General features: G+C 47.2%; 1 protein-coding gene across 2 annotated transcripts in view; it reads right to left on the bottom strand.

Annotated features, from left to right (window-relative positions):
- Nucleotides 1–1,027: 1,027 nt before the first annotated feature.
- Nucleotides 1,028–26,238, bottom strand: part of CAPN15 (calpain 15) — a 62,209-nt gene continuing 36,998 nt past the window's right edge. For both annotated transcript variants that reach the window (XM_079952348.1, XM_079952349.1), the window contains exons 2-12: nucleotides 23,261–24,722; nucleotides 18,245–18,453; nucleotides 13,493–13,676; nucleotides 12,351–12,574; nucleotides 10,626–10,751; nucleotides 8,794–8,946; nucleotides 7,103–7,264; nucleotides 4,821–5,050; nucleotides 3,844–4,010; nucleotides 2,771–2,949; nucleotides 1,028–1,652 (exon numbers count right to left, since the gene is read on the bottom strand). In XM_079952348.1, coding sequence (XP_079808474.1) covers nucleotides 1,475–1,652; nucleotides 2,771–2,949; nucleotides 3,844–4,010; nucleotides 4,821–5,050; nucleotides 7,103–7,264; nucleotides 8,794–8,946; nucleotides 10,626–10,751; nucleotides 12,351–12,574; nucleotides 13,493–13,676; nucleotides 18,245–18,453; nucleotides 23,261–24,722 — 3,274 coding nt within the window. In that variant the 3' untranslated portion in view covers nucleotides 1,028–1,474. The remainder of the gene's footprint in view (nucleotides 1,653–2,770; nucleotides 2,950–3,843; nucleotides 4,011–4,820; nucleotides 5,051–7,102; nucleotides 7,265–8,793; nucleotides 8,947–10,625; nucleotides 10,752–12,350; nucleotides 12,575–13,492; nucleotides 13,677–18,244; nucleotides 18,454–23,260; nucleotides 24,723–26,238) is intronic.

Below are 26,238 nucleotides of genomic sequence, written 5' to 3'. Positions count from 1 at the left end.
GGGGAGGTCAGTCGGTAAAGGGTTCATTGTTCTCCTCCACCACAGCTGCTGACCCCTGGCTATTCTTCCTTTGGACTGCAGACTGCCAGGAAGGGAAACTGGGAGCAACCCTGCTCCTCTGTATCATGTGAGCTGCAGGGACCACAAGTGTGAATGAACTTCCAAGCCCTTCTCAAACACCCAGGCAGCTGTGTGCCTTCCTTGCAGACTCCCAATCACTTCCTTGCAGCCTACACCCATGTCCCCAAGCCCCACTCCTCCCCACACCAAGTGTCCCCAGCAATATATATATATACAGACAAGCCCCTGTACAGATCAAAAATGCCATGATGCTAAACTTAAGCCCCAGGGGCAACATCTCCTGCAATACCCATGTGGGTGGGTCAAATGGCTTGAAGCCTGCTTGGAAAAATGTGCTTCTCTAGGCTTTGTTACTACACTTGCTCCTCCACACAAGACTGTGGTGCCAGTCTTTCTGAGGGGCACGGGGGCAGGAAGAGAAGCACAGAAGGCAGGCAGAGACTCTTATCCCAAACACCACATAAATTTGGCAGCAGGTTCCACGGCTCGTGCTTAAATCAATCTTGCAGAAAAATACAAAACAGTAAGAATAACATTTTCATAGCCAGCACTCCCACCATATGTTTTGCAAGACAGCTTGCACGTTGAGTCTAGCCTGCCACTCGTCCTGCAGAAAAATGGTGCCCACGCTAGGGGAGTAGTTTAACACAGATTTAGCTAGTTTGCAGTTAACAGCACAATGGCTCTGCCATTTTTTTGTACCCCTCCGGCAACCCAGTCTGCAAAACAAAACAAAACTTCACCACCTAGCCAACCCAGTGCTGGAAGGGAGATGAAGTCCATCTTACAAGTCATCACCCCTCCATCTGCCAATGACAGTTCCAGACATGAGAGAGACAGAGACAGGATGGGCCTACATACCCCTCATCCCAGACCCCACCCGACCCCATTGCAGCAGCCAGCTGACATTTTTAACAGTGGGGTGAGGCACACACACAGACAGACACATTGGCCAGAGGTATATTATTGTTGCAGCAGCCTTAGGATTTTTGGCGGCTGTGGGAAGGGTCGAGTCCCAGGACCTGGCGCCTGGGAGCATCTGAGCACTGCCTGCACCTGGGGCTGGGACACGTCCCTCTCCAGGGCTGTGACATTCCCTTGCTCTCCTAACTTGACAGCAGCTCTGGATAAAGTGCATCATCTGTGGGGAGGCAGGTGGGGAGGGGCGGGAGAGAGGATTTCAAGGGAGGGGGAACCTGAGCAGCTCCCTGCCTGACCCCAGGGGATGGGAGGAAAGGCGCTTGGCTTGAGACACCCAGTCTGTCTGTCTGTCTGTCTGTCCATCCTTCTCAATCCCGATGGCTCAGTAATGGCGGCTCGGGCAACGCCTGAGACAAGTGGGGCCAGAAAAAAGGCAGAAGCAGAAGAGCGGCAGGGAGGGTGGGGCCATTTGTCATAGCGGCCGGGGCCCATGTAGCCCCGCCACCTCGGGCGTCAGCAGCGGATTGTGCGTCCCCTTGGTCGACATCCAGTCATTCAGAAAGGCCTGGGTGGCTTTGCGATGTGCCAGGCGGTGGGTGATGGAGAAACCAGCGTTGCCTTCCAGCTGGGACAGAATCACTAGAACCTGCCTGGAAGAAAACAAAAAGAAAGGAGATAGACAGGTCAGTGAAAGAGAGAAGAAAATAGTGCTCCCCGCGAGTCTACAGCCACAAAGGAAGACCCAAGAGCAATGATAGGAATACAATTCTAATTGGGCAACAGCCCCCTGGCTTTCCAAGTAGCTCTTTCATCACGCAGGAAGGTCTCAGATTTCCCAAAGGCTTCCAATACACAAACACTCTCTGGGATCAATTCTGGCCTGGTGCAGACTTTACATTCCAGATCTCTTAACCAGGTGAAGAGCAGAAGTGCGAAACTTCCAGCACACAAGTCAAATGCGGCCCACCAGGGCTCACCATCTGGCCTACAGTCATTTGGGACAGGCAATGTCCATCCAGCCTACAAGTAATATCATCCATCCATTGTTTTTGTTCTTATTTTTATTGTGTATTTTGTGTTTTTTATATCTATGGATGAAGGGCAGTATAGTGGTACCTTGGGTTAAGTACTTAATTTGTTCCGGAGGTCCGTTCTTAACCTGAAACTGTTCTTAATCTGAAGCACCACTTTAGCTACTGGGGCCTCCAGCTACTGCCGCACCACCAGAACATGATTTCTGTTCTTATCCTGAAGCAAAGTTCTTAACTAGAGGTACTATTTCTGGGTTAGCGGAGTCTGTAACCTGAAGTGTCTGTAACCTGAAGCGTCTGTAACCCAAGGTACCACTGTATACAAATTTAATAAATCATCAAAGGACCAATTGGGAACTTAAGGCGAGATGGACGAAGGCATGCTCCTATTGACCATCAGGTGAAGGATGGTGTGGGTGTGCCTTGCTTCAGAAAGGGGAAGTGGTTTCTATTGTAATTACTGTCCAAATCAGGATGGGGCGGAGTCTCCATTTTAGCAGTGGTTTCAGTGGGATCTACTTCTCCCTCCCAGTGCTGCCCCTTGAACTTCTCAAAACTGAAGGTTGAAAAACAGTGAAGGCACCTGGACTTGTCAGTTGAGAGAGGGTGGCCTTCCTCCTTACATTCTACAAGGTGGCAAGCTGCTTCATTCTCCCCACACGTGGCAATTCTACAACTTAAGCACACCAACGGGAAATTAAATCTAGTTCTCTCAGCCCCCGCTAGCTCCCTCTCACCTGTGCAGAGGGGGCACACTGTCCTGCGTTTTGAGGCTGCCTCGTGTCGACACAACGTTGAAGCTGTCTGTGCAGTCGCACTGGACGTGCAGGTAGGATTTAGGGTGCCGGTTCTCCACCACCACAATGAGACCTGCCCAGCCATGTGTCAGGTAGTAGCAAGTCATCCCCTCGCGCCCCTGTGGAAGCAAACCAGCCAGCCAGTCAGTCTCGGCCCCAGACCAGGGAATTTTGCCCACTTCCACCTCACCCCCGCATGGCAATACAGAGTCCCAACCTCCAACACTCAGGGCCCAGGCTCACTCCAACTCTTTGGGAAGATGCACATTCCCAGGAGTGCATGCACAGCTGCAGGTGCTTGGCTGCTTTCCAGAGAGAACATCCACATACAAAACCCACCCATCCAACTAACAGCAGGACACCTGCCTGCAGAAAGCTGTAGGATTTTATGTAGCTTAGTAAGCTAGGAATTAAGGAACTCTAACCTCACATCTGCTATGGACTCTGTGGGTGGTCTTAAACAAGCCACCGTCACCTGAGCCTGCTTTGCACCCCAAGTGTTTTGCCTTGGAGTCTGGTAACACCTCTTGCTTTTCTGGAGGGAGGATAGAGAGGGGTGTGAGAGTACCGGGGACAATTTGCATTTGCTGCTCCACCCACTATTTACTCTGACCCGCCCACCACTGGCATGCGGCCCTTGGGAGATTGCTCAGAAAATAATGTGGCCCACAGGTTGAAAAAAGGTTCCCCAGCTCTTACATCTACAGTACTGAGATAGTGCGTGTGAAGCAAGTTTGAACACTTTAAAGCGGTCCATAAATGTTTAAGCACGACGGCCACTGTTTTCCCAGTAGGAAGGCTCTCAGGCAGCTGGGGTGGGCAAAATATCTGCTGCAAACCCTGGAGAGCTGCTGCCTGTCAGAACAGATACCAGCCTTCTAGATGTTGCTGGGAGTTGTTGTCCAGCCCTCCATCCCTCACTGCCCTCTGATGGTAGCCAATATGCTGATAGTGAGAAGCAGGAAAGAACAGACTCTCTGAAGCAGCCGGGTGGGGCTGGTGCCTGCACGTACCTCATGCCGTTCGCCCTTGTTCTCGGTGAGAAGAATGATGGCATCTGCCAGTGTGGTGGACTGAGCCTCAATCTGTTCCACCATCACCAAGCGGGAGCTGTAGATGGCCAGGATGTAGCTGGAGATGTCAGCAGCTGGGCATGCACTGCCAGTAGTAGGGCTGGAAACTGGGAGAGGTCGAAATAAGCAAGTGAGGCAGCATCAGGGTGCAGGGCTCCCTGTCCACAAGGGAGTCTCCACCTCCAAGCAACCCTACCCATCCTGCCATGTGGCCTTTCCCTCACTCAAGCATTTCCAGAGGCCAGCTTAGGAACATGAACTGCCTTCCTGGTTGCAATACAGGCCTGGTACTTAGTCTCCAACACAAGCCAAGGCCTGCGTTCTTGAAAGGAAGTACAGAACTGTGCAATAGTAAAAAGCAGAAAAGTACATAAAAGGCCATCTAGAGAAGCCCCTGCCGTCTCAAGTGTAAAATAAACCGGTCCCCGCCTCCTACACACAGGGGCATTCAGAGAACTTGGACGACAAGCTTCAAATCACTACATATATTGTTGGTGTTGTCTACTCAGAAGGAAGTCCTACTGAGTTCAATGGGGCTTTCTCCTAGGTGACTGGGGTTAGGACTGCAATCTGAAAGAAGCCAATGTTTAAGCAATGAAGGCAAATTTCAACTGAGAATTAAGGCTGGGGAAGGGAACCTTCCCCAAATGGGACTCCCAGCTCTCATCCGTCCCAACCAGGATGGCCAATGGCCAAGAATGAAGGGAGTTTCGGTTCCAGCAAATTATGGAGGATCACAGGCTCCTTCGTTGCTTGAAGCTGTTCTGAAAACACAGGTGGCTTTTTCTTCAAACAGTGACCCCCCCCCCCACTTTTTTAAACACCTCCCAAGCTCTCAGCAGGCAACCCTATTGTGGGAATTGGCAGCCCCACTGCCCTAGAAGAGTCAGAAGTAGACCCTGCCACGCAACCCTTACCTTGGCTTGAGGAGGTGCCTGTCACTGGGGTAGTCCAGTGGTTGAAGGCACAGCACACCACAGCATACTCGCCCGGCTCCAGCATGACATCACAGTTGACAAACTTCTTGACTGCCCGCTTGCTGTGCGCCATCAGGCGGCCCAGGCTGAGCTTGCTGCCATTGATGAAGGTGGCTCGGAAGACCATGATGCAAAGGTCCAGCAAGTGGCTGTCCACTGTGTCTGAGCGCCTGCCAAGGGAAGGAGGGAAGGGGCCATGGCTCAGTGGGAAAGCATGCAGGAAGTGCCAGGTCCAGTCTCTGGTGGGGCTGGGAATCAGTCTGTGGGAAACTGCAGCCAGTTGCTGTAGACCACATTGAACTGGATGGGCCAATTGCTAGACTCCTGGTGTAAAGGAGTTCCCTACATTCCTGTGAAGTGCAGTGGAGTCGGAAGTCACTGCACAAGCCGCTGTACCCACTCTCTTCCACCAAAGAGGATAACACAAACAATATGGGGTGGGGGGCAAAAATATGGGTCTTGCCAGACTGCTGTCTTGGTAATAGTACACTGAAAAGGATATACCAAGAGCTCTGGCCAAAGGTTTCAATACAAGGAATAATTCCTACTCGAGAGTTGAAAAGAAAAACGTGTATATTCTGCTAAGAATAACAGTTTTAAACTAATAGTAAATTTGAATACAACGTATATGTGTGACAGTTTTAAATAATAGTAAATTTAAACACAGTGTTTAAGTGCAGAAATAATGTAGTTTCAAATATGCAGTGATATAGTATAATGGTACATAAAATGCCAGTACACAACAATTGTTTTATACAAGTTTCAATGGCAGTCAAAAAGAGTCCATGTTCTATAAAGTCAGAATAAAGAATCAAATAGGGCCAAAAAGAAGTATCCGGAGTATGAATTAGATGTACGACTCAGTAGTGGTGACCAGGACAGGGCCCTGTTTCGGAGTAAATGCCTTCTTCAGCTGGTAATATCAAATAATATGTCAAAATAAATCAAGGTTCTCCAATGGTAATAGTGGCTTGCAGCAGTGGCCTCACCACCATTTCCATCGTTTCTTTGTTTTGAGCAGGCATAGGCAAACCGGCCCTCCTACAATTCCCATCATCCCTAGCTAACAGGACCAGTGGTCAGGGATGATGGGAATTGTAGTCCCAAACATCTGGAGGGCCGGAGTTTGCCTGTGCCTGGTTTAGAGTTTCTGTCTTCAGAGAAACATAGAATTGTAGATTTGGAAGGGACCCCAAGGGTCATCTAGTGGCAGAGAGAGAAGGATCCGAGGCAAAAGGAGGGTAGCCCTTCTGCTCCTTTAATAGCTGGTGAAAGCCTAGCTTCTCCAATGACGCCCTGGGCAACAAGCTGCATCTGCTGCACAACTATTCAGAGGTACAGCCAGAGCCCGGCCTGAAACCCTGGAGGGCTGCTGCCAGTCAGTGTAGACAGCACTAAGCTAGATGGATCAATGGTGTAAACTTTGTAAGAGGCAGCTTCCTATGCTCCCTAGGTACAAGAGTCCTGCTTTCTGCTACACATCTGGCCACCCTAGAGAAAAAAGCAGGCAGATGAGCATGTTAAAAAAAACCCAACATCCCATTACTGGGTCCTGTGGTGAAGTTTGTAGCAGTTAAAAGTGGGTTCTGAGTCTGAAAACCACAGAAACTAATGACTAAAAAAATGCCGGTCACTATGAGGGATAGGAAGATGAGAGAAGAGGACTTGTCTATTGTAAGGACTCACAGGGGCGAGAGGCAGTGCATGTCTATACATATATAAACACACACCTATCAATGAGGGCCAGTGTCATGGCTTGAGGACCAGATTTTCTCAGCAGTGCTTTACCTTCCTGATAAGTATTAAGTGGCAGCCTTTCACTGATATAGAAGGAAAGGGATGTTCTCAGGGCCAATCATTACGGCAGGGGCTAAACCTTTCCCACTGAGAAACAATAATGCCCCTATCTGTGTAGCCACAGTTATCCCGTCTAGATAGCTGCAACCTTCATTCTGTTCCTTAGTCATGTTAGAACAGGACGAATGGCAGGAAATGGCTTTTATGTTGAGAGAGGATAGCAGTGCCACCACCATCATGCCATGTGTCAGCTCAATAGCACAGTTGAGCTGGAACTGGAGATGGGACTAAACAAGAGGGGTCAATGCACAAGTGACAATTGCCAAGATGCAATGCTAGTTCTAGAGTAACTAGGGTGATGTAAACAGTGTGCAAGAGCCTTGAATCTTTGTTCAGTAGCTGATGAGTGTGATCTGCGACCTCACCTGCTGCCTTCCTGGAAAAGGGCGAACTCCAAAGTTGCACGCTCCAGCACAGTCAGTGAGGTGACAGTAATGGGTCCACTGGCTTTGTTGGGAAAGGTGCCCTGCACACGAACCTCATGCCAGTCTGAATGGAGTTTGCAGATGTCCACTGAGTCGAAATACCTGGGCAAGGGAACAAGCAGTTGTCAACCCCAGAAGCAGCTGTAGCCAAGATCAGACGAGTCTCTTTTAGACAGCAATCAAGGCACCCCTGTAAAATCTTCATTGGTAATGGCAGTTTCTTGGGGGTGGCGGAAGGAGGACCACCTTTTTGTGGAAGAGACAGCTGTGTTGCTGTCCATCTTTCTCTTCCCTCTACACTAGGGTGGCAAACCTTTTCTGACCTGAGGACCAAAGGCAGGATGCAAAAGGGGGTAGTGCGACTCTCATACCCAGCACAGACAAAGCTCCAATCTGCTCCTCAACCAATAAGTGCCAATCAGCTGGAGGATGGATGGAGGATGGATGGAGGATTTTTCTCCCATGAACTGAAAGATTCTCCTTTCCTTCCAGGAATGTGCAGTAACATACTTTGCAACGGCCTTCTTGACACTGCAAAATTCCTTCTTTGTTCTCTTGCATGCCACTCCTGCTAACAGGTCAAGAGCACTCTGGAAAACTGGAAGGAGTGATTCTTCCTGTTCCCAGAGTACTCCCACCTGCTTGCAATGAAGCACTCAGGGGTTCCCACATTCAGCGCCATAGTTGCAAATTTTGCAGGGAGCTTGAGGCCCACATTAAATGGCTTGGCATGCCTGATTCTGGTCTCACACTTTTAAAATATTCTAGTTTTCTGTGGGACGCAGGTGGCGCTGTGGGTTAAACCACAGAGCCTAGGACTTGCCGATCAGAAGGTGGGCGGTTCAAATCCCTGCGACGGGGTGAGCTCCCGTTGCTCGGTCCCTGCTCCTGCCAACCTAGCAGTTCGAAAGCACGTCAAAGTGTAAGTAGATAAATAGGCGGGAAGGTAAACGGCATTTCCATGCACTGCTCTGGTTTGCCAGAAGCGGCTTAGTCATGCTGGCCAGATGACCCGGAAGCTTTATGCCGGCTCCCTCGGCCAATAAAGCGAGATGAGCGCCGCAACCCCAGAGTCGGCCACGATTGGACCTAATGGTCAGGAGTCCCTTTACCTTTTAGTCTTCTGTGAGCTCCATCACAATAGAGGGAGAATGCACAGCCCCCAAAGAACTGGAAGCAAATTCAAACTAACAACTCATGAGAAGGACAGGGGATTCAGAGCACCAATGATATTTTACCATTAGGTGCTGTGTTGTTTTTTAAATGGAGAGGAGCAGCAGTTCTTGTTTCTCCCTAACAAGCCATGATCAGCAAGCTAACCGTAAACCATGGCTTAAAATTGGCTAGCCATCCTGACTTGTTAGGGAGAAGCAAACCACAAACCCTGGTTCAGAAGGAACAGGTTGGTTTGTTCCATTCGCACCAGGGAAGGAGCAAAAAGGGGGTGAATGAGCAGTGCATATGAGCACTCTGCTTATACACAGCAAAGCATGGTAAGTCAGCAGTACATGTGTCTGTGCCTTAGATCTGCATCAGAACCAGGAGGTCACATTCCAGCCAAATCCAAGCTTCTAAAGGCAGCAGAGCAAGGACCCAGAGACACAGGACAGTCTGTGCAAATTTGGCAGTACCTGATGAAGTCACTGTACTCCATCCAGAAGACCCCTTCACTGCTCCCGTGGGGCATCAGCTCATGGCGCAAGTGTGCCGGCCAGTGAGGCCATTCGTCAGACCAGCTACCATTCCAGGAGAAGCGGCCCCAGGGGTTACGGAGTCGCAGGAGTCTGAAAGAAGCAGCAAGACAGAACTGAGCTTCTTTATTTAGGTTATGAAATTCTACTCTGCCTGCTCTTAAAAAAAGAAACCCTAAAGAGGGCTTACAACAGAGCAACATTCGTAAATAGCAACAACAGAGACATTTCTTCTAGAACAACAGAATCAGATAAATCAGGAAGTTAAATTGCTCAAAGTATGCAGGGATATAAACGGTTTTTATGAAGGGTGGAACCAGACTAAAAGAATTTAGAATGAGTTAATTATTTTAGTTTCAGTTGATGAATCAATGATCAATCAATCGAATCTGAATGTGTGTCAAAACATCTAGTGGACTTTATAGTACATTATAGTAGTGGACTTCATTTTTAGATTATGCATACATGTGCTGTAAGAGGCATCATCCTAGAAAAGCCATTCTCGCTTTAAAACAAATACAAATGCCATCTGCATCTATAATAAGAACTTCTAATTTGTTTTTTGCCTGCCCGATTAATTGAGAACCTGCTCAACCAACCCAGAATTTTTAAATGGATGAATCTAACAAATCAACCTACTAAGTTTGCAAACCTTGTTAGATTACATTTCCTGAAGATAACGAAGGGTAGGCTTTGACACCATCCTTTTGGGAAGAAGAGAGATCACCCAACACAGCTTTGGGCTTCTCTTTGATTAAGAAGTGATGTAAAAAACCAACCTTTTAACTGACACACAAACACACACAGGTCAGCAGAAGAGTGAAAAAAAACCTGTCCCTGCTTTGAGGTCTAGTCAGTATGTCAGGCATAGATGGATGGTGGTTCCTGAGGCAGAGCTTCCTCTTTGAGACAGAAGGTGGGATGAGCACATATTGGGAGAGGTGCTCATTCCCCAAGGCTTGATGGGCCCAGGGAAGTGGTCTGTTTCGAACTTTATAAACCCAGAACCAGTTTTAACACCAATCTCCAATGCTTCCTTCAAACATTTCCTGCCCATGCTCATCTCTCTCACTCTCGGCCAGACACAAAGGTCCAGCAGACCGTGCTATGTCTCATTACAGTTGCCAAGATGGAGTAAGAAAACACACTTTGCAATCTGGAAATTCTGAGGCCCTTTCACCTCTTTGCCTACCTCTCAAAATGATTTCACCCTGGGGAGGCAGGCAAAGAGCTAGGTAGGAACACTGAAGTACCAATCTCAACACACCCTAAGCACTCTGCTTTGCCATGCTATTTTTACTGAGAAAATGTTCTGGTCTTTGCAAGAGTCACAAATTGGCTACAGTGGGATAAAATCGAAATTGCAGAATTGATCAACAAACAATGATGCAGTATCTTGGGGAAGCTGTGGTAATAGTATCTTACCCTACATTAAACTCCCGGCTCTTTTCCGGGAAAGAGATCTGCAATATTCTTTAGTTCTCATACCTGCATCTTTCCTTAGTGTATCTTACAGTGATGTTATGGGCAGATAGTTGAAGTGAACAACAATCCACGAGTCAACATTTTAAATCAGATGTGGTGAACCTTCCAGATATTGCTAAACTACAACTCCCATCATTCCTCGACACTGGCCATGCTTTCTGGGGATGATACGTGTTTTAGTTAAGCAACATCTGGAAGAACAAAGGTTCCTGCACACCTGCTTTAAACCAAACAAGCAGCCTGCCTAATTAGCCAAGAGCCAGCAATCTTTTCTGGGCCATTTTTACCTGCACCCTTGCACATCTCGGACGTCCAATATGGAATACGCATGCCGTGGACGAAGGCCCATGCTTTCATAGGCTGCATCATCCACCTTCATGTTGCCCCCTCCACAGGATGCACCCATCAGAAAGCTGAAGGATGGGAAATAAAAGGGAGTGGGGAGGGGAGAAGAGAAGAGAAACACAAGGTTTACACTACCTGGCTTAGCATCAGGAATCAATGGGAGGATAACTGGGGAGCTAAAGTTATCTTAAGGTATGTATCACCCCACATTTTGCATAAGCTGGAAAGGTTGTTAATGGCATGCAGAAATACAAAGCTAGCCTGCCATCAGGCTAAGGGAGGTACGACCACTACCACCACAAGATGCAGGGACTGGAGATGCAGGAATTGCTTGCGCTTTTTAGGACTGGTCTACACATACTGCAAAATGAGATGGCAACAATCCTGGTATGGCAGAGTGGACTGTACCAGACTGCAAGGGGAAGAGGGAGCCATTTCTTAACAATCCCTTGTTGTGGAAAAACTCCCTGCAAACAATTTATTTTGGGGGGTGGGCAGGAAACAACATTCAGGGCTAAAATATTCTAATCCACTCCTTTCTGTGCTATTTTTCTACTTGTAGAAGGTTTCCTTTACATACAGAAGCAATCAGAAATATGATCCTGTACCTGTAGCCTGATGTAGGGCAATTTATTTTACCACTTGATTCTGTTGCTTGTGAAATCTAGGCATAAGTTTCTGATTAATATAATATAATTATGAGATTGGGCCTGAGTTTCTAGGTTAATTCATGGTTTGTTTCATATCAGTAGTAAGGAGGGACTTTGGCAAACATGCCTTGCAGCTGATGCTTTACAGTGCTGCTAAAAGCTGGTAGCAAAAGCCTCCTTGCAGGAATGCCCCGTTCCCAACTGTGCACGTGACACCGCTTTTGAGCCACTTACACTCAGTTGTCCAGCCTCCTGCTCCCCATGCAATGACTACATGCAACATAACCCTCACCCACCTTCCTGCCACGCTCCTCCTCTGCCTCTGCAGTAATTGCTCAGCCTTGCACACTTGGCAGGTGGAGCAAAGTGGGGAGGCGGCCTATATTCAGCAGCTGTTGCATGCAGAAGAATATTGCACCCAGGCAGACAAAGCTGTGAATGGCAGGAGTTCTAACATTCGTACACTATTGGGCTGGGGCTTTAACGGTATGATCTTTTAACAGGGGCTCTGAATTAGGTCACATCCACACCATACATTTAAAGCACATGGCCTCCCCCCCAAAAAATCCTGGGAACTCAACTGCTCCAACTGAGAATTCAATAGTCCATGCAGCAGAAGCACAGAACAGAACAGCTTGGGGCTTCTCTTTCCTCTTGGGCTGACGGCACAGGCTGCACCTAGCTCTGAGTGCTCATGGGCATTTTAGACCAATACAGAAAGCATCCCATGACACCAGCCTCTCCAAGGCAGCTCACTAGAACAGTGCACTCTGAGATTTGCAGTCTATCTGCCATTCCAGCTTACTAAGGATGAGGGTAGGCAGGGGGTGCATTTTACAGCAACAGGCCTCACTGGCCCGCCTTAACTCTCTATCTTTGCTAGAGCCACAGCAGTAAGCTCAATGAAATTCCACTTTTCCCTCGGACTAGATGCGGCCCGACCGGCCGCAGATGCCAAATCAGTCTTTACGCTCCTCACAGCTGAAGGGGAAAGCCCTCCCTCCTGCCTCGTCTTACCCAGCCTCCTTAGAACTCAGCATTTTGGCCCAGATGAGGTCAGTGTCAATGGGCTCCTCGCGAGGGTTAGTGGAGCTGACCTGCAGCATCAGGCTCTCGCAGGGGGCGCCGGTTAGAGTAGCTAGGCCTTCAATAGCGCGCCCTGCCTGGAGGGCAAAGTACGAACCATGGAGTTTGGCCAGGGCCTTCTCAATAAGGGCGACCCATAGCTGCTTCCTCTGGGCCTGGAGGAGAAGAACACAAATCAGTGGCTGCAAACAAGGCTGTCGACCAACTTCAGAGTTCATAATTGATTATTTCTCTTTTAAAAGACTGCATTAATTGCATTTAAATATATTTGCATGCTACAGATGGGCTAAGGGTGACCTTATCCGCCTACAGCACAAGCGTTAACAAAGGGTGAACACCCTTGGCTAGAGTTGTGCGTACTCTGCATGTAATTAAATGAAAACTCTGAGCCCAGGCAATCCAAGATCTATGCCAAGGAAAAGTGGATTTTGCAACTATATAAATTATGCAAACTGAGTGCAAATGCATAACTTATTCTGCTTTTTCAATGTTATAATCATAATATAGTCTGACATTGTTAAGTCATAGGAAGAGTAAGGAGACTTCAGCCATGTCGCTCAAACCCTTAAAATCTTATTCAGTCCTGTCTGTAGCTCCTGAAATTTCAGTGTGTATAGTCCAAATATTTTTTGAGCATTCTTGTGTAGAATAAGAACTAGAAACCTTTTTAAAAAGCAAAACAAAATTAAAGCTGAAATTCTCAGGAAGCTAAATTCTGCACCCACCAGCACATATTCACTCTTGTAAACCACATTATGAATTCAGCCCTCTCCTTGTTCTAGACCAGATGGTCAATCTGTGGCCCTCCAGATGTTGTTGGACTACAACTCCCATCAACCCCAGCCATTCCCTGTCAAACAACATCTGGAGGGCTGTAGGTTCCCCATCTAAATGAACTTCTAAGCTGGAGACCCCATGTAGAGTCTTTTACAGGACATATAGCACAGCATCTCTAGGTTTGCTATAAAAGAGACACTTTCACACAATTCTGTTCCCAACCTCTGGCATATCACCCTCTGTGGTTTCCTCTGCTGTAATGGCTAGTGCTGGCCATATCAAATCCCAGCACCCACCTGAGAGAAGAGGAGGTAGCCACACTCATCACAGGGCAGCATGTCATCCACCAGCACAGTGGTCCAGGTGCCATCTTTGCAAAGCCGCACCTGATAGGCTCCCTCCAGACACATGGTCCGTGTAATCATGACCCGTTCCACCAACTCAGGCCTTTCTGCCAGCACAGCCAGAGCACTGAGGAACCTGAAAAAGAAGTGCCAGATGAAGCCAGTTAATACTGGGAAGGCTGCTCACCAGCAAGTCAATGGCCACATTCAGATATCATTCTAGACCAGGCATAGGCAAATTCGTCCCTCCATATATTTTGGGACTACAACTCCCATAATCTCTAGCTAACATGGCCAGTGGTCAGGGATGATGGGAATTGTAGTCTCAAAACCTCTGGAGGGCTGAGTTTGCCTATGCCTGATCTAGACTATGGTTTCATGAGATGTGCCTAGTCTCCTCCTGAACTCACACACTCTCATCCTCTCCTTCTGAATGGCACTCACTCCTGCTTTCAGTTAACTGTAGCTTCCTGTGTCATCTGAAGCAAGAACTGTACTTAACATTTGTATTATTAACAACAGATAATAACAATCTACAAGGCACAGGAGGGGCAATTAATTATGCTTCAAAGTGAGAAGCTGACTTGCACTATCGTTCACTCGATGATTTTTGGAGGTATTTTCATCATACAAGATAAGAATTATACTTTCTTTTCCAAGAAAAATCAAATATATTCAGTGGCGGATTATATTATTACTTCTCCAGGTATTATTAAAGACTCTAGAGAAATAAAGAATGTTTCCATTTTGTATGCAGATCATGCACCAGTGAAATTTGAGTGGATCTATTTAAAAAATACTCAGATTGGAAGTTACATAATTTGATCTTACAAAATAAAGAAACTGCAGACAAGCTGAGACAGCATATATATATATATATATAAACTTAGGATGAATGAAATCTTCCCCCGAACTATAATAAGGTATTCTTTAAACAAGATAGGAAAATTGGCCTCCAGGTGGAGAAATCGAAATTGGAAACAGAACTATTAGAACCCAGTACTAAGAATGTATCAAGAATGTACAATTTGTTGCTGAAGTGGAATACAATAGATGAGACAGTTAAATCAGCTATGATTAAATGGGCACAGGACATTGGACATGACATTATGTTTGCTGACTGGGAACAGTTATGGACCACCGGTATTAAATTCACGGCATGTAATGCCCTAAGAGAAAATATTATGAAAATGATTTACAGGTGGTACATGACCCCAGTTAAGCTTGCGAAGATTTATCATCTGCCCAATAATAAATGTTGGAAATGTAATGAAACTGAAGGTACCTTCTTTCACCTTTGGTGGACCTGCCCAAAGATTAAAGCATTCTGGGAAATGATTTATAATGAAATTAAGAAGGTACTTAAATGTACTTTTCACAAGAAACCAGAGGCATTTCTCTTGGGCATGGTTGGCCAATTGGTGTCAAGGAAGGATAGGACTTTTTTTATGTACGCCACTACAGCAGCAAGGATCCTTCTAGCAAAGTATTGGAAGACACAAGAACTCCCCACACTGGAAGAATGGCAGACGAAAGTGATTGACTTTATGGGATTGGCAGAAATGACTGGCAGAATCCGTGACCAAGAGAAAGAGACGGTGGAGGAAGACTGGAAGAAGTTTAAAGCTTATCTTAAGAACTGTTACAATATTGATCAGTGTTAAAATGTCAAGGGGAAGGAAGATGCAGAATTACAGCTGAAAATGTTTGATGACTTAAGGTGAAATTGAGAAATTTAATAAATTTAAATTTAATTGGCTAAAAGGGTTGCTGAAAAACTGTAAAATAAGGATGCAAAAAGGGTGAGGTATGGGGAAGTCCGAGAAAGGAGGTTTATGAAAATGAGGTTAAGAACTTATATTTGTGTGTTTGTTTGTATTTGTTGACGTTTTTATGTTGTTGCTGTTGTTTTGTTTTAAAATTGGAAAACTAATAAAAATTATTATAAAAAAAATATAATAAGGTATTCTTCAGATGAATTTGTATTAGTAGGTTGGAGTATTTCAAAAGAAAATACAGTAAAATAGAAAAATCAGATGCATGACTCTCTCTCTCTCTCTCTCTGTCTGTGTGTGTGTGTACATGATCTGCTGAACTGATCCACTGAGTTCATATTGGAAAGAGCAGTTGCACTGGTGGCTGGTCTTCTTTGTTCTACAGGTAGGAGTAGCTAATGTGTCTTCCAAATGCTGGACTCCATAGAATCATAGAGTTGGAAGAGACCACAAGGGCCATCGAGTCCAACCCCCTGCCAAGCAGGAAACACCATCAGAGCACTCCTGACATGTGGTTGTCAAACATCTGCTTAAAGACCTCCAAAGAAGGAGACTCCACCACACTCCTTGGCAGCAAATTCCACTGTCAAACAGCTCTTACTGTCAGGAAGTTCTTCCTAATGTTTAGGTGGAATCTTCTTTCTTGTAGTTTGGAACCATTGCTCCGTTCCGCTTCTCTGGAGCAGCAGAAAACAACCTTTCTCCCTCCTCTATGTGACATCCTCCAGCTCCCATCAACCCCAGCCAGCATGGGTAGTGGCCAAGAATAATGGGAATTGTAGTCCAACAAAGTTTTTGAACCCCTCGAAATGTTGATCTGTGCCGGATGTGTGAGAAACAGGGCTTCATAGGTTTATGTTTGTTTATTGATTAACAGTATTTGTATATTGCCTAACAACTTGACGTTCTCTAGGTGGTAAACAACTAAGACAGATAAATGAGCATACCCTAGGAAAGCCTTCCTCAACTTGGTGGCTCAATATATCTGTAGGACTACAACTCCCATCATTCCTAGCCACCAGCTGTGCTGGTTGGGGATGAAAGGACTTGCATTCCTCAAAATCAGGAGGGCACCTAACTTGGGAAGTCTGGTCTAAGTGAACAGTGTCCATCCAATGTTTCTAGCATTTCTCATATGCTGTCTTTCTGTGATAAATTGTATTTAAGGTGGCTTAATAGCATTTAATTGAACAAGTGTGTTTTTTTAAATAAAAAGAGATGCATGATTGCAAAATTTATAAAGTCATAGGCTATAGGGAATAACCACTCTAAAGGCTAATTTTTCACCAATTGTGTGTGCAGACCACAATGAACTGATTTTAAAAAAAAAAATCATAACGTGGCACTACTAACCGAAAAGTTTCCAACTCTTAAAAATCTTTATTTGAGTCGTATTTCCCCTAACAGCTGATTCTACTGGATTCTGAGGTTTCATCTACTGGATTCTGAGGTTTTTCAGTGATACTGAGCTGTGGTCCTCCAGTATGGGCAAAAGTGAGGGATGGTGGGAGCTGCAGTCCACCAGGTGACCCACTTTCACTTATACCACCCTTTGAATTTAGTAAGCAATTTATTAATCCATATCTATGGGCTGCAGCCCATCCCCAGGAATCAGTATGTACCCCTCCAACCAGAGCCCATTGCTTCTGGTATCCGGTTAGCATCATTCCACCATGAAGGGCAATATGACAACTTGTTAATGGCTTTCAGACCTCTGGGGAATCCTGAGAAGCTTATTAGAGTTCAATGAGAATCTATTTGGCTGATTCATCTTCAGGTTTCCAAATCATCTTACAACAAATTACAACAGAACAAAATAAAACAAGAGCATTACAACAAGATGATCATCAAACACAGACAAGATTAATCGAAAGACAGCTTGTCTACTATAACCAACCCTGCTCAGTCATCGTGTAGCCGCAGCTGAGTGATGGGTGCAATTCTGGAGCACCTATTTTCACTTGACTTGGCCAGCATTCTGCGCAAATTGAGCGTGTACCTTAATAATATGGTCTAGAATCTATGTCAGGGTTTGTGGCAGGCAGGCAGAGTTCCTTAACAGACACACTGATGTGGAAAGTGTTCTCTCAAGGCTTGAAAGCTTGACAGCCTCCAACAGAGATTATTATGGTTCGTATTTTACACAGAGGAATGTGGAACTGTGATGCAGGCCATGCTACTGGCCTGCAAGAATGACCCCAGAGGCTTTCTTTTCACTCCTGTCTTCCCTAGTAATGCACAGATGCAGGAAAGTACTGCAAGGCCCAACAAGCCCGACCAGCAGCCCACATGAATACTGTCCATGCTCTATAACAGTGTTATCCAACCTTGCACCCCCAGATTATGTTGCACTCCAGCTCCCAACAGCCAGCATGGTCAATGGTCAGGGATGATGGGAGTTCTAGTCCAATGTGATCTGGGGAACACAGTCCTAGAATATGACCTCATAATCCTTTGGAGCGCCTCACTGTGAAAAATGCTGCTTGCATTATAACATGTAAAAATCACAGGGCTCAAAAGATTTAAATGTGATGTACATGTGCACATGCTAAGTACAGTCCCACTCATGAGAAACTTTTCCATTGAGGTCCTGGCTTTGTAGCTCATCTTTTAGCCCTAAAGTGGTCTGCATGTTGTCCCTGCTGAGGGGGAAAGCTCCTTTATTCTTGCTGGGGAAAGGTGGTTGGTTTTTCAGATCTTTCTTGCCTGCCACCAGGGGGCAGCCAACTTCTGTAGTCAGCAGAAAGAAGGAAAGCTCTGAAAGTAGAAATGTAAAGGCCTTGGGGTGTCCTCCCAGAATCTTGTGCCAGGATCTACTAAGTCCAGACCACACTCTCTGCTCGTGCACAATGGCCATTAGCAACGGGGTTCCCACATATCTAATTCCCCTTAAAAGTCACAGTTGACTCTGATTGCCCTTCATTCTTACCAGCAATTTCCCAGGAGCCCTTGCAGGATGTCAGAGGGCCGAGGTGTCCGGAAAACAGACCACTTGACTGAACGGTCCTTGAAGATGCTGCAGTTGATTTCATGAGGCCTCAGCCACTGCTTCACTCGCTGCTGGACACTGTCCCCTTCGGGGAAGCCAACTGACTTGGGCCCTGGAGGGAAACTGTCATCCACAAAGTTGACCTTGTTCTGCAGATACAAAATATAAGAAGCCCAAGGGCATCCTTGTTACTGATACAGTATTCAGTTCCACATGAAAGCAGGGGCTGCTGCAGCAACTGTTGGACACATGCTGGCAGTCTTGCTATAGAGACACGCAGGTCCCACCTGCACCATAGACTCAGAGCAGTACTATACCACTTTAAACAGTCACAGCTTCCTCCAAAGAATTATGGGAACTGTAGCAGAGGGTTGTTAGGAGATCCCCATTCCCCTCAAAGCTACAATGCCCAGTTTCCTGAGAAGAAGGACTGACTGTCAAATCACTTTAGGAAATGAAGGTCTTTGAGAGGAAAAGGGGTCTCCTAACAACTCTTAGCACACTAAAACTATAGTTCCCAGGATTCTTTGGGGGAAGCCATGACTGTTTAAAGTGGTACGATACTGCCTTAAATGTAAAGTGCTGGTGGGAATTCAGTTCATTCCAACTTTCTTTCCTGTGCATATGCTAGAACAAAAGCTGGCTAAACAACAGCTAAAGCTGCTCCTTATTCAACAAGCCCAGTACTGCTGAAGTCTGGCTCCTCTAGGGTTACAGGTCAATGTCTTTCTCAGTTCCTACTATCTGAGGACTAGCCTGCACATTGAGGCAGGCATACAGTGAGTCATACCTCTGCTCACTAAAGGGGATGAAACTGCCAACATCCTTTCCTTGATCAGCACCCATGGGGGCCTCAGCTGATGAAATACGAAGGTAAACAGGCAAGTGAGTTAAGCACCTGGGCATGCTCAGTAACAGGGCAAGTAGCCCAGTACAGTCAACCCCTTCTCCCCCTTAAATCTGTCATAGCTCCACTTTACATGTAAGCAAAACCAAGGAACAACTGCTATGAAGGCAGAATGCCCTGAATATCAATTACTGGGAAGCAGCAGAGGGAGAGGGCTATCACCTTCATGCCCAGTTTGTGAACTTCCTACTGGCATCTGGTTGGCCACTGCGGGGAAGAGGAATCTGGAGTAGAGAGGACATTGATCTGATCCAACAGCAGGGCTCTTCTTACGTTAAACAGTGAGACTTAAACCTGGGGCAGTTCCAGGCAGGTGACTGAATACTTGAATCCTCCAGTATAGCCCCGTTTTCATATTTTCAAGCTTAGCTCTGCAGTGATGCAGGCAAGACATTTTAGCTCAATATAACCCAGTTTTGTACCAAGCAATGCAGGTATGTGACTTGTGTACATTTGCTGTTATACAAAATATTCTGCTTTGCACAAGAATGGAGAAGGTGTCCTACAGAGCTATGAAATATGGCTCGATTACTGGGAAAGCCAAATTAGCAGCCTGTCTGGCTTCTTTGGTTTTACTAAGCATGGTTCATGCACTTGTCTCCAACAATAAGGGCTAGAAACTTGATTTATTTATTTATTAGAAGTGGGGGTGGGGTGGAGAATGAGATTGTTGGGATGCTGAGTTCTGAATTGCTTGTTCGGGTCCCAGAATGCAAAGGTCCCTGATCGTATCCCTATTCAGAAATAGTGATTGAAAAGAATGTCTCAGAGTCAGACAACCTGCTCTGTTCCCCTTCAGCTGCTGTGAAGAGAACTGGAGATCAACATCCATGATTCCTCGCTTTGCAGGCTTCCTGCAATACATTTCTTCCAGTTAGAGGAAAGGTCGTCATCCTACACACACTTATTTGGAAGGAAGTCATTTTGAATTCAGTGAGACTTGCCTTGAAATAAATGTGCAAAGGAGGACTGTACTGCACAGTTGGCTTCTCTCCCTTCCCCTCTGCGCTGCTGTGTCCAGGCAGCAGCCACTGAAGCTCCCTCAAGCTTCAAACCTCCCAGCAAATTTCTGCCCCAACAGCCTGTTCTCAGTGCTCGCTGTGCTACCATTGTCAAGGCATGCGCCGGGGTCAGATGCTCCCTTGAGGTCCCTGAATTACAATGTGATTAATGCTGAAGGCTCTCCCAAGAAAGAAGCAGAGATGAAGGGATGGCATTTCCCAAATAAACATGGAAAGAACATTAGCAAGCTAGAGGAGAATTGAGACTAAGTCGGGGAGAAGTGTGGATCTATTGGCGGGGTGCACGTCATGCAAATCCCTGGCAGCCAACAAACTCCTTTAGGGGACCAGCCATTGGGGCTTCTAGCACCAGAGTCTGGATACTGATGCTTCAAAAGAAATCTGTCCTCCACAGCAGAAGACAGGCAAACTCAGGACAAAGTACAGACTTGTCTACTGCCTCAGAGTGGGCTTTCTCATGTACATGTTTCCCACAGCACATGATTCTTGAACTCCTGGGTGCATGCTACAGTGATAAGCTGCAAGCACAAGATGTGCCCTCTGAAGGGCTCATACTCATATTAGGCCTGAGGGCAGGTGGCTAAGACTGAGCTGAGAATCAGAAGCCTCCTGTTTGAACCTCACCTCTGCCATAAACTCGTTAGATGGCCTTTGGCAAAACATTCTCTTTCAGTCTCGAGCTGTTGTAAGGAAAGAGCTTGGAGTAAATGGCTTTGAAATTTTCTAGACAAGAGTTTTCAGTTGCGGTAGCTTGTGTATGAAAACACTCTTCCAAAAGAAGCTTATCTGGCATCCATTGTTTTGTCTATCTGGTACCACCCCAATACATTTTTATTTTCCCAGGCCTACGTGAAATAGCTTTATCTGCTATGCTTTTTTTTTAAAAAAAAAAAATCATGCTGATATTCTCCATGCTGTTTTTCCTTTTGTGTTTAAATAAATATATATAGAGAGACTGTATTTTAGCACTGCTGCATGCAAGGAAGCAAGTGCACAGGAGCTGTGCCACAACTACCCTCACCCCAATAATACACAAAATTGGAACAAATCCCTCAAGTCACTTCAGCACGTGAAGATCTGTTCTTCTCAGCACCTACACAGACCTTCCTCTTCCAACAAGTCTTTGAAGTAGGTATCTTTCGCAGCCTGCATCTGTACTGGAATTGTTCTTAGATGTTTTAATTACTGTATTGGTTGTATGTTTGCTGCCCTGAGCTCCTTTGGGAGGAAGGGTGGAATAGAAATTTAATTAAATAAATTAATAAAATCTGGGGGAAGAGAGAGAATAGATTTTGTGCTTCAGCAAGAATTGGGAGCTGGGGTGTGTGTGGGTGTGTGTGCATGGGTGTGTCAGGGTTTGAGGGAATGCAATGAGAGAGAGAGAGAGAGAGGGGGGGGGGGGGGAGAGAAGGCCTCCTCTATTCCTTGGCTGGAAATTTGGATGCCCTGCATGAAGGCCACCTGCTGTGCCTGTGCATTGCTCCCTCAGAAGTCTAACACGATTAAATTTCATTTCAGGCACCCGCTTGATGTGGCTTCAATCACCACAGGCCGCTCAGAAATAAAACAGCACTTGATCATTAAAGCCACCGCACAATTAGTTATTAATGAGCGTAGCGAGTGGCCTTTTCCTGAGGCTGCCAAGCGGACCCAGAGGACACCTGTTCTTGCTAATTATACAGGGTGAAATCCCAAAGTTCTTCCTTGGGGTGAGCACCCTTTCACTGCATTCTTTAAAAGAGCACCTCAGGGGTTGGATCTTTGAGTGGACTGACTCAGGGCAGAAGGAGGGATATTCCTGGTATGAACATGGATCAGTTGCTAGACAGAACTTAAACCCAATTCTCCTAAAGTGTTTTGGTATTGCTGCTTATTTCAGGGCCAGAACACCACAAAGATGACTGATCATTGAAAGCCTGCATGCCTGTTAATGAGAGTGTCTCACTAGGGGCCCCAGGTTCAAATCCCCACTCAGAATGGAGCCCATGGGATGACCTTGATGCCGCTTTTGAGTTCCTTGGAGGAAAATGCAGAATATCAATGCAATAAATAAACAGCTCATAAGTAGGAGCAAGGAGACAAAGAACTTCATGTGCTTCCTTTCCTCCTCCATCCAAGAGAGATTAAAAGCATGAGAAGATTTGTCAAAGGCAACAAATGCAGTCTGTAAATATGAAACGTGCAACTGAAAGCTAAATAACAATAACAGATACGAATAAAAAACAATGAGTGTTAGTTGATGGAGCTCAAGTATTGTTGTTGTTGTTTAGTCGTTTAGTCGTGTCCGACTCTTCGTGACCCCATGGACCAGAGAACGCCAGGCACTCCTGTCCTCCACTGCCCCCCGCAGCTTGGTCAGACTCATGCTGGTAACCTCGAAAACACTATCCAACCATCTCGTCCTCTGTCGCCCCCTTCTCCTTGTGCCCTCCATCTTTCCCAACATCAGGGTCTTCTCCAGGGAGTCTTCTCTTCTCATGAGGTGGCCAAAGTACTGGAGCCTCAGCTTCACAATCTGTCCTTCCAGTGAGCACTCAGGGCTGATTTCCTTCAGAATGGAGAGGTTTGATCTTCTTGCAGTCCATGGGACTCTCAAGAGTCTCCTCCAGCACCATAATTCAAAAGCATCAATTCTTCGGCGATCAGCCTTCTTTATGGTCCAGCTCTCACTTCCATACATCACTACTCAAGTATTAAAAAATGGCAAATACAGTAGGTAGTAAGCAAGACCAGACAGGGCTGCTACACCAACTTTCAAAGCATCTTCAAACACTCTCCTTGGTCTACCAGAGAACACGAAAATATGGAAAACATGGAGATCACACACTGAAAACTCAATAGTTTTGCCCAGTCCTCCTCTGCACCAACTTCTAAGATTTCAAAGAGCACTGCCTATGTCTTTTCCTGCCTGTCTACTGAGCAACGAGGTCTGGAAACTTACTTTGTATAAATAAAAAGGACTTCTCTTTTGGATACAAACTTTTGCATGGTGTAATGACAGGCAAGAGGACACTAAGAGAAACTCACCTCTTGACAGAAGGAGACAATGTTTTCCCAGAGGGCTTTGGCCTCCCCTTCATCTGTCTGCCGCCGCTTCTCCACGTGCATACTCTCCCGGCGCCTGAGTGGCTTGGCGCCCTTGCGCTGCAACAGGTACCCCTGGGGAGTGTGGCAGGCGACACAGTGCTTGGCCTTGAACTCATTGAGCAGCGTGCAAGCCGGGCAAGGCCACTGGCTGGGCCTTTCTGGGGTGACAGGTGGCTGTGAGGGGAAGAGGCGAGCCACTTTGCGGGCCGAGGGGGCCTTAGAGCTGCAGGATGGGCAGCTGCCTTTGTCTGAGCCACACTCAGGGCATTTGAGAGCCAACTCTCCCTGTGCGCCGTGTTCCTGGAAGCCATGCAGCTTGGAGGAGCCACAGGCCTTGCACTTCTGAGAGGCTGTGGGGTTCTTCAACGTGCACTTGGAACAGGACCAGGTGGTGAAGTCGGGACTGGATGGACCGCAGGGAGTGAAGCGCACAGAATCGCCAGTCAAGTCAATGGTGTCACTTCCCTTCTGGGAGCTACAGGCCTCGCAAGCGCCAGCTCCCGAGGTGTTGAGGAGGGAGCAGGTGCTGCACTTCCAGGGCGATGGGCTCACCTCCATTTCTTCTTCCAGCACGCTCAGCCGCTTTGTCGCCATCAGCTCCTGGAAGCGAATGGCCTTCTGCACAGGTGCTGGTGGGGAGGCTGGCTGGGAGGTCTCAGGCACCGGTGGCTGCAGCTGGGGGGGCACCTCTCGGCGGCTGCGGGGAACGGGGTTGTTTTGGAGGCCGGGGGAGAAAAGGCTAAAGCTTGGCATCTTCTGGCTCTCTTGCTCAATGGTGGCTGCACCTGGGTTGGCAATGGGATGGCTCTCGGGGTTGTCCGTAGCAACGCTGGGCTGAGGGGTGGTGGGTGCTATGTGGAAACCGGCAGGAGCAATGACTTCAGGGACGACCAGCGCCTCTGGGGGGATCTTGGGCAGCGAGAGCTTGCGGGGGCCTCCACAGGCCGAGCACGAGTTGGCCATTGGGGTGTTGTGAAGAGTGCAGCGCTGGCAGGCCCAGCCATCCTCCAGCCCCACTTCCTCCGGGCTCTTCCCCCCAGAGTCCTCACCAGGGCTCTCGGCCTTGGGAAGTTCCTCCTTGCAGGTGCCCTTGGGCTCCACCAAGGCGGTGGGCTTTGGCAGGACTCCGTTGATGATGGGTAGCGGGGAGCCCCCGGGCCCAGGCTCAGGGGTGAAGCCACACACCTCGCAGGCCTCTTTGCCCAAGAAGTTCCGGAAGGTGCAGCGGGCGCAGGCCCATTTCTGCTCTTCTACACTGAGGCGCAGGATTTGGTTGAGGTCGGGCTTCTGGCGTGGGGCCTCGCAGATGGAGCATTGGCGCTGTCCTATGGGGTTCAGGAACGTGCAGCGGGTGCAGGACCATTCCCGCACAGCAGCCATAGAACCAGAAGAGTGGGTGTGGCTGCAACAGACAAGAAAGAAAGGCAACCATTACTTGACATCGTAAGACGGGAGCAGAGGGAAGTGTGCTTCCTGCTACTTACAGCATGGGGTCACCCACAGCGTGCCCATGGGGGCAAGGGTGCCCCTGAGTTCTTCTCCTAATGCCACCAATATCTCTGAAACCGCCCCTCCCCACAGCAGCCCCTTGGATCATGAGGTGGTGAAGGATACTTATGGTCTTCCCTTGGAAAAAATACCAGCACTTTCTCACTTCCTCTTTCAGTTCTATGCACTTTCTAAGGCTCTGATTAATTATACTGAAGCGTCCAGAGGGGATGGCGATCACAGCATTCATCCCAAAATCCACATATGCCCACAGCCCTATGAAAGTCGGCAACTCCCAACTTATAGAATGGGATCCAGACTAGATGTTCCTTTGATATCAGGTGGCCTTCTGCATGCAAAGCATGTACTCTAACTACCAAGCCATGCGATAGATCCACTTGCCTGCCAGGCCCTTGTTTCAGGGCAATTCCTGCACAGCTCTTTGCACTCATGGAACACACAGGAGCTTGCCAGGTCAAGGAGGGACAAACTGGAAGCATCTGCCCTTCCTTGCCCTGCAAAGAAGCAGTAAACACAATCTCCCTTACACAAATGGCAAAATCTGCCCTGGTTAAGTCTGTACTTCTGCCTTGCCAATTCAGAGGACAAAGCAAGAGAAACCAACTACACTTTCAAGTTATCAGCTGCTCACCTTGCATGGTAAGCAGGCTGCTACCTTACCCAACAGTAGCAGTTTTTCTTGTATGCTAACTTTTACCAGTGATGCACTTCTAGGGGCATACTTGTAGTGGGCAAGTAAACAAGTGCTGCCCTGCTTTGCTTTACCCCCATTCTGAGAAGGAAATAAGGTAGCCACAGTCGAAGAGTACTTAAAATGCCTAGCAGCCAGCATCAAATTGTTAAAAGCCAGCCCAGCAGAAATCTGAGCACACATCAGAGCATCAAAGTACAAATTTGTAAATATCTGGGCTTGTTGGATCCCAAATTCAATAATACTTCACATTTTCTTGTTCAGTGCTAAAAAGAAGAGGGGAAGTTGCCTTGGGCAGACTATCCATTGCAAACTATTTATATCCAAGACAAGGGCTTGGATAGTGAAAGAGTTAATCCTTGGCTCAGAATTGTCCACTCACTTTACTGTTTCTTTTGGAAAAGGGTGTAGTTCAGGGGTAAAGCACTTGTTCTGCATGTGGAAAGAAGTTTCCAGGTTCAAATCCCAGTATTTCCTGGAGGAAGTGGGAAAGATCTTCATCTGAAAACCTGAAGAGTCCCTGCCAGTCAACATAACGTAAAGGTAAAGGTACCCCTGCCCGTACGGGCCAGTCTTGACAGACTCTGGGGTTGGTGCGCCCATCTCACTCAAGAGGCCGGGGGCCAGCGCTGTCCGGAGACACTTCCGGGTCACGTGGCCAGCATGACAAAGCTGCATCTGGCGAGCCAGCGCAGCACACGGAAACGCCGTTTACCTT

Source organism: Podarcis cretensis, assembly GCF_951804945.1.
Source record: "Podarcis cretensis genome assembly, chromosome: 14".
NCBI lineage: Eukaryota > Metazoa > Chordata > Lepidosauria > Squamata > Lacertidae > Podarcis > Podarcis cretensis.
The sequence above is the reverse complement of the archived record's forward strand: the minus strand, read 5'-3'. Positions and strand labels throughout refer to the sequence as shown.